General features: G+C 43.2%; 2 protein-coding genes across 3 annotated transcripts in view; both read left to right on the top strand.

Annotated features, from left to right (window-relative positions):
* ADCY2 (adenylate cyclase 2) overlaps positions 1-5,533 on the top strand; it is a gene marked incomplete at its 5' end in the record, with an annotated part of 151,361 nt that extends 145,828 nt beyond the window's left edge. For both annotated transcript variants that reach the window (XM_081917731.1, XM_081917732.1), the window contains 2 exons: positions 3,852-3,976; positions 4,756-5,533. In XM_081917731.1, coding sequence (XP_081773857.1) covers positions 3,852-3,976; positions 4,756-4,908 — 278 coding nt within the window. In that variant the 3' untranslated portion in view covers positions 4,909-5,533. The remainder of the gene's footprint in view (positions 1-3,851; positions 3,977-4,755) is intronic.
* A 3,696-nt stretch (positions 5,534-9,229) lies between these two features.
* Positions 9,230-12,372, top strand: CFAP90 (cilia and flagella associated protein 90). Its single transcript, XM_081917936.1, has 3 exons — positions 9,230-9,511; positions 10,816-10,932; positions 11,742-12,372. Exons 1-3 carry the CDS (start codon positions 9,326-9,328, stop codon positions 11,919-11,921), a joined length of 483 nt encoding a protein of 160 aa, XP_081774062.1. The 5' UTR covers positions 9,230-9,325; the 3' UTR covers positions 11,922-12,372.
* The last annotated feature ends 1 nt before the right edge of the window (position 12,373 follows it).

The following is a 12,373-nucleotide window of genomic DNA, read 5'->3' as shown; positions in this document are numbered from 1 at the left end:
TGAATGCTGATATCTGGGGAATGTGACTGGGAGAGTTCTGCTGTCTCATGTGCTGCTCATAGGCATCTCGGTGGAAATTGTGGAAACAACTCTGGAACTAGATGGGGGGATCCAGCAGAGCTCTGCAAGTTCCTATATTGTAACATCTAAGGGAAACACTGATTTGAGTTGCTTCTTTTTGTGTGTGTGAAATTAACCAGACTGCTTTGACAGCATAAATATTGTTATAAATAAGAGGAATTCAATACATATTGTGAGATTTTTTTCTTTTTTGGACACACTCTAAAAGTTTGAGCATGTAGAATCATGCTATGTAATACACTCTTCTTTAATATATTGTACTTTTTCTTGAAAGTTAGAATCATAGAATCTTAGTCCCACCCCCTGCAATGCAGGAATTTCAGCTAAAGCATCCATGAGAGATGGCCACTCTGCTTAAAAACCTCCAAGGAAGGAGAATCCATCACCTCTCGTGGGAGTCTGTTCCACTGCTGAACAGCTCTTACTGTCAGAAAGTTTTTTTTCGAATGTTTAGTTGGAATCTCCTTTCTTGCAACTTGAAGCCATTGGTTCAAGTCCTACCCTCCAGGGCAGGAGAAAACAAGTTTGTTCCATCCTCCACGTGACGGCCTTTGAGATATTTGAAGATGGCTATCATATCTCCTGTCAGCCTCTTTTCCAGCTTCCTTCAAGCACTCCTCATAAGGCTTGGTTTCCAGACCCTTGATCATCTTGGTTGCCCTCCACTGCTCACCTTCCAGCTTGTCAACATCCTTCTTAAATTGTGGTGCCCAAAATTGGACACAGTATTCCAAGTGTGGTCTGATCAAGGCAGACTAGAGTGGTACTATTATTTCCCTTGATCTGGACACTAGACTTCTGTTGATGCAGCCAAGAATAGTGTTAGCTTTTTTGCTGCTGCATCACACTGTTCACTCATGTTAAGCTTGTGGTCCACCAAGACCCCTAGATCCTTTTCACATGTAAGCCAGTTGTCCCCCATCCTATATATGTGCATCTGGTTCTTCTTGTCTAAGTGCAGAACCTTACATTTGTCTCCACTGAAATTCATTTTGTTAGCTTGCGCCCAGTTCTCCAGTCATTTTGAATTCTGATTCTTTCTTCTGAGGCATTAGCTACCCCTCCCAAATTGGTGTCATCTGCAAATTTGATGAGCATCCCCTCAATTCCTTCATCCAAGTCATTTATAAAGACATTGACAAACAATGGGCCTAGGACAGAACCCTGCGGCACCCCACTTGTCACTTTTTTCCAAGATAACAAGGAACCATTAATGAGTACTCTTTGAGTTCGGTCAGTCAACCAGCTACAAATCCATCTCGCAGTTACCTCATCTCCACAAGAAAGCCTTACTGAAATCAAGATATACTATGTCCACAGCATTTCCTTGATCCACCAAGTTTGTAATTCCATCAAAAAAATAAATCAGATTGGTCTGATATGACTTATTTTTGAGAAAACCATGCTGGGTCTTATTAATCACAGCATCCTCTTCTAAATGCTCACAGACCGACTGTTGAATTATCTGTGCTAGGACCTTTCCTGGTATTGATGTCAAGCTCACCAGTTGGTAGTTACCTGGGTCTTCCTTTCCTCCCTTTTTGAAGATGGGGACAACATTTGCCCACTGTCAGGCTTTGGGGAATCAGATCCCTTCCCCAGTGGCAGTAAATAAGCAGATCAAACAAAAGTAGCGTTCTTATCAGTTAGTTTCTTTAATAATCACAGTGAGAGACAAAGGAATGCCTTTCTCTCTAGGAATGGTGTTGCTCCCAGTTAAGGTTCACCCCCTCCGTCCCCCTTAATCTACGTCACTCCTACATCAGTTAATCTGAGCTTGTTGCCATTGTGCTTTCTGTTCTATCACTCTCAAAGCCCGTCTAGTCTTAGGCGAAGGGGGAGTCAGGAATGCTGTCCAAGGACAATGAATCTGCCAGCTGTCTCTCTCCTGGTGTTTCCTCTTCTAGCTGTTCCTCATCCAGTATTTCCCAGCTTTTCCCCTCTGGACTGTGCTCTTCTGCAAACCACTGTTCAAAATCAATAGTGTCCTCCTGCCCTTGGGGAGGTTCAGGAGTGGGGGCTCCCACCATTCCTCCTCAGTCCAGCCTCTGACACCTGCCTCCAGTCTGTAGGGACCTCACCTGTTCTCCAAGAATTCTCAAAGATAATAGACAAAGGCTCTGAAATTACATCTGTAAGCTCCCTTTAGTACCCTTGGATGCAGCTCATCAGACCCTGGAAATTTGAATTCATTTAAAGTAGCCTGGTATTCCCTTACTACCTCTTTTCCTATCTTGGTAATTCTTTTTTAAAAGGAACATAAAAACGAGATAATGAATCCATTTCCAAGCAAGAGGGTGTCATATCGCCTTAGAGGTGTGGGCAGAATCCCATCTAATGGAGGTTCGAGTTCTTCTCTCCTGCTTGCTTGCTTTCACTCAGAAGTCTTAAACCTTTTTTTAAAAAAACAACAACGAACCACACAATTGTCTGTTCTACTTAACTGCATTTTTTCATTCTCTTATTTTCATTTAAATACTTATGCAGCAAATTCACATAAATTCAAATACTGCCATCTTCTCAAAATATCCAGAGTTTGTAGAATGCAACAGCAGAAAATTAAATTCCTGACTGACTGACTGACTGACTGAGGGGTCATTCCAGGATTTTAATATCCTTTTAGTAATGCCATTTATTTTTGAAGGCTTCAGAAGTTTTAAATGTATGCAAGAAAATGGAACCAACCTATAAATAAATATGAAATATTTCATGTTTAATGTAACAGTATTTTTCTTTCTGGGGTTCTCGCTGCCCACCCCCACCCCAGTTTGTATAATTCTAGTTTTGCTCACTGGCTGATTCTGTTCATTTTAGCTTATAGTGTCACCTAGTGGCAGAAGCAGGTTGTGGAAGAATGCTTTGAAACTAAGAGACACAGCACTGAATCGAAACAAAAAGCAGTTGACAAAAAGTAGATTGCCTTTTGTTCCAATTTAATGCTAAAGAGGGGATTTTCTGGGGAAAGTGGCAGGCCAAAGGCAGAACTACTATGAGCCATGCATAGAAAGCAGGAGACAAATGGAAAACTGCTTGGACGCAGCCTTTCTAGTGTGGATGAGCCCCAAGTTGCCCTCAGCCACCCACTACTTTTGGAGTACACTTGCAAACACTTTCCTTCAGAAACCTGTAACGTAGAGCTTCTAAATAAAATCAAGGAAAACCTTTTTTTAAGGCACAAAGGATACTTTCCCTCAGAAAAAAATATGGGGCAACTTGTAAAAAGAAAGCTGTTACACTTCTAACAAATATTTTGATTTTATATATAGCGCTTCCTAGTCATTCATTAGCAGAGCAGTGTTCAGTGTGTTCCAATTATATGACATATTCCTAGGAAACAAAAGGTAGGTAATACAAATCAATAACAAAGTGATACTCATTTCCACAGCAAATGCTTTACAACTCTGCCATAGAAAGATAACCATCAGCCTCATACAAATCTGTGCTGGCATCTTAACACATTCCCTAGTATTGACTATGTTGCTCCGTCAATGCATTAATACTTCTCAATTTTCCCTTCATAATTGTTCAATGCTTATTTGATGGAATTTTGCACTTCTTAAATGAACAATACTATTATTAATAAATTAAATATTAATTTGATCTGAATCCCAGCCATAGGAATAAATTCTGCATAACTCCAGACCCCAAATTTGACAGCAAAGCCACCAGATGTGCATATGTGTTTCCTCCAGGGAGCTCTGCAATTTGTAGCATTTAAAAATATATATTTGGTGAGGGGGCCCACCCTTAATTTGCCATCTTCTTTACAGGAATTAACCATGGACCTGTAATTGCGGGTGTCATTGGAGCACAGAAGCCACAGTACGATATCTGGGGCAACACTGTAAATGTGGCCAGCAGAATGGATAGCACCGGTGTCTTAGATAAAATTCAGGTTTGGCTTCTATTTGTGTTTTTACTCAAGTGCCCCTGCACAGCAGGGGAATCTCCCCACTAAAGGTCCCTCGCAGGCAAAGATACAGGCTATGACACACATGGGGGAAGCTCATCAAGTGAAGACAGCAGCAGCACAGCTGGGGGGGGACTTGTAGGTTAGTTGAAGGTTCATTGGTTAAAATCTGATCCAAAATCATACATCAACATTTTTTATTAGGTGGGTATCCAACAGGGTTGCTCAGCTGACAAGGAATCTACCATCGGCAAAATGGGGAGGAAAGCAATTTTCAGTAATTCCAACTCCATCCACTCGCCATCTCTTCTTTTGAGGGGCCCATAATTCTCTGGAGCAAATTTTGGGGCTGTGATGGTGGTGGTGGCTGCAGGGTAGTGATGGAGGAACTGATTCCAAGAGATGGCAGCATTGTCTGTTGTTGCTGCTGCTGTTGTTTTTTCCTGTGAATTGACAGAAGTTGTAGATATGCTTGGGGGTGGGTTACATTTTTATTTATATATTTCAAAGTTTTTTAGAATCTGTTCAGTTCAAGGTGCTGTTTTTATCCTGTTGTGTAAATTATTTGTGGTGGATCTTCTGTGATTGTATTCACTCACCTGTCCATTAAGATTAGCAAAAACGAGGCCCTGTGTGAAGTAAAACAGTCCAATGAAGGGCTTTCCTCACTGCTATGTCACTTAGGGCAAAGAGGCGGAGGGAGGGAGGCTTTGAGATTTCCTTTTCTTAAAGTATGATGTGCTTGTCTGTCTCTTGCATTGCAGGTCACAGAAGAGACCAGTAACATTTTACAAACATTGGGCTACATTTGCACCTGCCGAGGCATAATTAACGTCAAAGGAAAAGGGGAGTTGCAGACCTATTTTGTACATACAGAAATGACAAAATCCCTCTCGCAAGGGAACGTGGTGTCCTGAAACAGGCTCTCGGCTGCAGGCAGTGCCGCATTTTAAAAGAAGCATTGCCCATTTTCTCTTAAGTCTCTTTCAGCCCATACCATGAACATGTGTGTAATTTTCTGGTGCATAGAAATGTTGCTGTAGTCATATTTACGGTCTCCTCCCACCATTCTGTATCCAGAGACCTTAATAGTCTTAATGTTCCAGGATGGCTGAAACAAGGTATGCTCTGGGCTGGGAAGACTGAGCTTGCACTGTCAACTCTTCAGTGGAAAAGAGAAACTTTCGACAGGAGTTGGAGATATTAAAGGTCTGAGACCTTGGGGAAGACGGTTTAAGAAAGAAAAAAAAATACAAAAAAAAATCTTATGGCAATAAAACTGGAGCTGCATGGAAAGTTGTGGGAAGTATAGTAGCTCCCCAATATCACCTTCTAGTCCTGAATTTGTAACCTCTAAATCTGTCCCTTCATCTACTACAACTAAGGTGTGTTCACTAGATGCCAGGGACAGGAAATGGAGCCCCTGACTAACCACCTTCTCAAAAGAACTATAGATGAGCAGGACCAGTTTTGTACAAAATGTGTCAAATGTTTTGATGCCATTGTCTTTTGTAAGTTTAACTCATTAAAACTTTATATGTACTTTTGTCTTGCAATGTGAGGTTATTGCGACTCTTGCATGAATACATACAGCACCATCAAAGTATGTGATGTTTTACAGCCTAAAAAAAGGCAGACCCAATAAGTTCACAATTTACTTCTGACAGGAAGGGAGAGGAGGCAGGGGAGAGACAGGGCAGGCAAGCCAGGATGGATGTGAGGCCATGCAGCAATTTATACTTTACCTCTCTTATGGATAGCAACTTCACTTATTTCATATGGGTTACTTTCACCCTATAGCCTCCCTAGTCCTTGTTAGAACCAGTTCACTCTTTAAAAAATAGTAATGAAAGGAAATCAGTAATTGAAATCTCCACCACACTGGGAACAGAATCAAGCAAATCGGGGAAGCAATTCAAGTAGCAACAGTGTTCCTCTCCTCACTAATCTCCCAGTTGGGTTCAACAGGAAGCAGTAACAACAGATGACCTGCGAAAAATAAGTGTTTAATTTCAAAGGTACAAGAACCCTGAAAAGCTTTTAAGTACAGTGGTACCTTGGTTTTTGAACAGCTTAGTTCACGAACAACTTGAAACCTGAACGCTACAAAACTGGAAGTATGTGTTCCGGTTTTTGACCTTTTTTTTGGAAGCCGAACATGCTCCGTTTTGAGTCCTAAGCTTCTGTTTTTACTGTTGCGCTACTAATTTGCGTCCCCTATTGTAATTCAAGCCTTCTGTTTCTGTGTTTCCTGTTGTACTGCTAATTTCCATCCCCCCATTGTAATTCAAGGCTTCCATTTCCGATAGCAGTGTTCTGAGGTGGTATTTGGAGCTTATATTTTGGTGCCTTTGTTTTTGCTATTTATTTTGCATTTTTTGTTTTTGAGGCTTTTTCGGTTAATTTGTTTTTGTGATTGTGTGGAACCCAGTTCAGCTACCAATTGATTGATTGTGACTCCAGAAATGAATAAAAGGCCCCCATCCAAACAATGATTATCATCAGTGCAAGTAAGAATTTTTTAAAAATTTTATCATCTGCAATACTGTTTTATTTTATAGTACAGTGCATTGTTTTTTGCTTTCATTTTATGGATCAATGGTCTCCTTAAATGTTCATGTTAAATTGCTGTTTTAGGGGTTGTTTTTAAAAGTCTGGAACGGATTAATCCGTTTTGCATTACTTTCTATAGGAAAGTGTGCCTTGGTTTTGGAACACTTTGGCTTTGGAACGGACTTCCGGAACGGATTAAGTTTGAGAACCAAGGGACCACTGTAGTACTTTATACCTAGACAGGCTGGTGCTGCAGCTGCATTTAATTACAAACATGTTGTTATAAATCACTATAAATCAGCTCTCACAGAAAACAGTGGACTGAAGCAGTTTGATAATGACTCTGTAAAACAGGAGTGGATACAGGGGGTTAATTCTAGGGCATGGAGAGAAACAATATGGAAGCAACTGCGGTTTGACTCTCTGTAACAAAGTTGCTGATATTATGTGCCAGCATCTACACTTGCAAATTCTGCTCCAGGAAAATACCGGGTGTGAGAGCTGAGTTGTATGTTATGCAACTTATTTGTTGTTTGTTGTTATTTAGTCATTAGTTGTGTCCGACTCTTCGTGACCCCATGGACCAGCGCACACCAGGCACTCCTGTCTTCCACTGCTTCCCGCAGTTTGGTCAAACTCATGCTGGTAGCTTCGAGAACACTGTCCCACAATCTCGTCCTCTGTCGTCCCCTTCTCCTGGTGCCCTCATCTTTCCCAACATCAGGGTCTTTCCAGGGAGTCTTCTCTTCTCATGAGGTGGCCAAAGTATTGGAGCCTCAGCTTCAGGATCTGTCTTTCCAGTGAGCACTCAGGGCTGATTTCCTTAAGAAAGGAGAGGTTTGATCCTCTTGCAGTCCATGGGACTCTCAAGAGTCTCCTCCAACACCATAATTCTAAAGCATCAATTCTTCGGCGATCAGCCTTCTTTATGGTCCAGCTCTCACTTCCATACATCACTACTGGGAAAACCATAGCTTTAACTATACGGACCTTTGTCGGCAAGGTGATGTCTCTGCTTTTTAAGATGGAACCTGGAATGTAAGAACCATGGACCTTGGTAAGGTGGATGTGGTCAAAAATGAGATGGCAAGAATAAATATTGACATCCTGGGCATAAGTGAACTAAAATGGACAGGAATGGGCAAATATAGTTTGGATGACCATCATATCTACTACTGTGGGCAAGAATCCTGTAAAAGAAATGGCCCTCATAGTCAACAAAAGAGTGGTGAAAGCTGTACTGGGATGTAATCTCAAAAATGACAGAATGATCTCGATATAAATCCAAGGCAGACCTTTTAACATCACTGTAAAGTTTATGCACCAACTACCGGTGCTGAAGAAACTGAAATTGACCAGTTCTATGAAGACTTACAACACCTTCCAGAAATGACACCAAAGAAGGATGTTCTTCTCATTATAGGAGATTGAAAAGCTAAAGTAGGAGGTCAAGAGATAACAGGAACTGGCAAGTTTGGCCTTGGAGTTCAAAACGAAGCAGGGCAAAGGCTAGTACAGTTCTGTCAAGAGAACAAGCTGGTCATCACAAACACTCTTTTCCAACAACACAAGAGATGACACTACACATGAACATCACCAGATGGGCAGCATCGAAATCAGATTGATTATATTCTCTGCAGCCAAAGATGGAGAAGTTCTATACAGTCAGCAAAAGCAAGACCTGGAGCTGACTGTGGCTCAGATCATCAGCTTCTTATAGCAAAATTCAAACTTAAACTGAAGAAAGTAGGAAAAACCACTGGGCCAGTAAGATACAATCTAAGTCAAATCCCTTATGAATACACAGTGGAAGTGAGGAACAGGTTTAAGGACTTAGATTTGCTGGACAGAGTGCCTGAAGAACTATGGATGGAGGCTCGCAACATTATACAGGAGGCAGCAACAAAAACCATCCCAATGAAAAGGAAATGCAAGAAAGCAAAGTGGCTGTCCAATGAGGCCTTACAAATAGCGGGGGAGAGAAGGCAAGCAAAATGCGAGGGAGATAGTGAAAGATACAGGAAATTGAATGCAGATTTCCAAAAAGTAGCAAGGAGAGACAAGAGGGCCTTCTTAAATGAGCAATGCAAAGAAATAAGAGAAAACAAGGCAGCCCAAAAGGCTAGAAGGACATGTGTGCTGCAAGCTAAACTCCATCTTGGCACAGTGTCACCATCTGGGGCAGAGAGACTGCACATGGAACTGCTGTAATGCTCTATGGTTCCGAGTGCTCTTCAATAGCAGCTGCTGCTGAGGAACATCTGAGCCTCCCAGCAGCCTCTTTGTAAGCACAAATCAATAATGTCCAGTTTCTCCGCTTATTCAATCTTTAATGCCTTCCCCATTGCTTTAGCTCCTTTGGTCCCTCTTCCAGATGGATGCATCCCCACCTCCTGGAGCCTGGCCGGCCTATCCATCATTGATGTGGGTGTCTCACATTTCAGAAGCTATACAACATCATACGGAAGACCCTGTCCAGTGAATTCATTCTTAAGCCCAACTTTAGTGATCCTTGTCAGATCCAGGAATACTTGTGGCCTTTTGCTGCAATCTCCTCTAGACAAATTGGTTTTAAGCTCCTTTGTTCACGCAGAAGCAGCTTTTCTCAGCCTTCCAGTTTCCTTTATATGTTGTCTGACATCACAGTTAACACAGACCGTCTCTTAGTAACCAAAGAACTCAGCAGACGGGGGGGGGGGGCTGGCTGGAGAAAAAGCGGCCACTGGAGCCCTGAAGTCAGCCAGCCTGCCTCCCAGCAAAGCTTTTAGGCTTCAGTAGGGAATGCAAGAAGCCCAAAATGGGGAAGAACTGGGAACAGAAGAGGAAGAGTTGGAGGAACTGGGAGGCATCAATGAACAACTAATAAGGAAACACCAGCTGCCACTCTCAGCACAGTCAGCCTTCAGCTATGTTCCCCCCCGACGCAAAGATCCCCCTGAACTCAGCTATTTTCACCAAGAGAGCAAGGTGCGTACAGCAGAGGGGAAGGAGCAGTCGTGAGGAGGAAGGAATCCAGTTTTGAACTGCTGTTTCACTGAAGGAACAAAGTGGGAAGGAGGGGGAGAGAGTGAAAGGCAACTCAAAACTTTAAGCAGCTAAAAGCAGCTAATAGGGAGCCGGTGTGGTGTAGTGGTTGAGAGCGGAGGACTCGTAATCTGGCGAACCGGGTTCACGTCTCTGCGCCTCCACATGCAGTGCTGGATGAACTTGGGCCTGTCACACTTCTCTGAAGTCCGTCAGCCTCACTCTCCTCACAGAGTGTTTGTTGTGGGGGAGGAAGGGAAAGGAGATTGTGAGCCGCTTTGAGACTCCTTAGGGTAGTGATAAAGCGGGATATCAAATCCAAACTCCTCCTCCTCCTTCTTCTAGCAAATTCTCTATTAGCAGTTGTATCTGTGCTACAGGTAATTTCTCAATATTTGCACACACACAACCTTCCATTGGTGCCAGCTCTGGACTGGCCCATTTGGAAAACGACTTGTCCAGACTTCCACTTGCCCTGTGCCAAGAAAGCATGGGCCCAAGCGGTTTTCTGTTTGTCCTGCCACTTTCCCTGGGAAAACTCCCCTTTACTGTTCAATCCCTGGAACATCAATCCCTGGAAAACTTGACTGCCATTTGTTCCGATTCAGTGGTAAAGTTCAGCTTTCCCTGGGGAAAAGTGGTGGGAGAAGTGGAAGTCTGCATGAGCCCTAAGTGGTAAAATGAGGGTCATGTGTCTGCTTTTTCTCCCTCACAAGCAATAGTCTGTATTTGTCCTTGGAGTCATTCTGCTGGTTCTTGTTTCCTTAGACTTGTTTCTTCTTACTCCTTTCCTAGATCCTTGTTTACAGTCCCCCCTCTGGGATCTGAGCTTTTCTGTCCCTTAGGAGAGTTCTGTGTCCTGCCTCTTTGTGACAGAAGGGCAGCTCAGGTGGTCACTATCGAGAGGCTTCAGTGGCCTCCATCTTCACAAAAGCTCTTTAACCTATTACATGATACATTAATTGGGAAGAAGCGTGTTGCCCCGACCTGTGTGGGACAGTTGTAGCAAAGCCAAAGGCAGTGCTCCAATCTATGCGCAGTTATCGGCTCCAGATCGATTTTCAACATCAGGGCTGAACGTTAAAGCTATGTGGTGCTGCCGTCATGAAAAGCGCACGTGGGCATTGTGCTCACAGCAGACTCAACTAAACCTCATTATATCTGTCAGTTTTATTGGTATGATTCTTTGTAACCTGTGTCATCTTGTCAGTTAACAGCATGGCATTTCTTCCCCCCTTTATTTTAAGCCAGGAATTGTTTCCCTGTACGACTGCATCTTTAAAAGACCCATGGGCTATGACGAAAAACTCCACCGCTGTGACAGAGAACACGCCAAAAGCAGAGGACTTCATATTAATGATGAGGTGACCAAATTGATGATCTCTTGACTGGGCTGCAGTTTGACAGCAATCACTATTTGCTCATCTTTCTGTTCTCCCAGTCATGAGAACTGCAGCTCCCCTCCTCCTTGGCCACTGGCCATGCTGTCTGGAGCTGGTGGGAGTGGCAGTTCATCAATAGCCGGGGAGCCACAGGCTGCCACACCTGCAAAGTGCTTAGTATCGTGTAGGTTTGAGGAGGCGACAAGAACAGCTAATGGTCACTCTGAACCCTCTTCATGGACCATAGCTGTGTCAATTTTATGAATGCTCCTCTATCCCACCAGCAACAGTAATGATACTAAAGTCTATAGACAGTAAAGGACACTGACACTGAAGTGCACTTAGAGGAGGGTGACCAGGAGCACCAAGAACACAAATGCAAACCCAAAGCACAGTCCCATGAAACACCCACCACCATTTATAGAACCAAAGAGTTGGAAAGGCCTCCTGGGGTCATCTAGTTCAGCCCTCTGCAATGCAGAAATCTTGGCTGTTTCCCCCATCCAAATTTAAACCAGACCAGACCCTGCTTAGCTTTGCAAATGTGCTAGCAATTTCATTGCTGCACCACTAGGAGGACACAGGCCTGTCCCTCCACCCCCACCCTGTCCCCCTCCACCCTGTTCCACCTTTGCTCTGGATGTGGATCAAAAGTGGGAAGGCACCTGACAGAATGATACCACAAGATGGGCAGGGAGCGGAGGAAAGAACATTTTGGCAGCAGCCCTGCACTAAGCACCAGTTTCACCCTCTTGCCATACTCAGAAATAACACCTAACATTTCTTAACAGGAAAAAGCAAGGCCTATGGCAGTCTTGTCCTCCTCTGAATATGGGCGACGCATAGACAAGCCCGTGGAGCAGCTGATCCGAGACCATGTGCGCATTAAACACGTTCAGGCGGAATTCTACAGGAAAAACGGAATAGCTTGCTTGATAGAAAAATCATCCAGAAACATTGAAGCAACCTAAGGCTACTTGTTGTGATTGATAGCAGGGAAGAATTAATGTGCCTGGGTTTTGTTTCTGTATTATTTCCTGTAGTGTGCTACTGGGATTTTGGGGGAAATCCAATATTGCATCATATCATCTGATGAATTCTTTGCAGGGTTGCTAAATTAAGTGAGGCATGTTTTACTTGAATGTGCCTGTAACATGGCAACATTTATGCAACGAGCAGCTCACAACAGCATTCTACAAGGAGCATTAGCTCATAATACAATATTCGGGGAAGAGGGCGCAGTTGCTCCCATGACAATGGGGTTTCTGCTTTTTTCAGTGCATCCTGCTTGCTAAAGCAGCCATGTGCTTGTCTGTGAGTACTAGACTCAACCATTTCTTATGACATGCTAATAATATGCAGGTTAGAGCTTTGATTCACAAATCAATGGATGTTAGATCACAAATGAAGGCGCTGACAACAT

The sequence above is a fragment of the Podarcis melisellensis genome (assembly GCF_964234715.1).
Source record: "Podarcis melisellensis genome assembly, chromosome: 7".
NCBI classification, from domain to species: domain Eukaryota; kingdom Metazoa; phylum Chordata; class Lepidosauria; order Squamata; family Lacertidae; genus Podarcis; species Podarcis melisellensis.
Note: the sequence above shows the minus strand (reverse complement) of the source record. Positions and strands in the feature narration are given on the sequence as shown.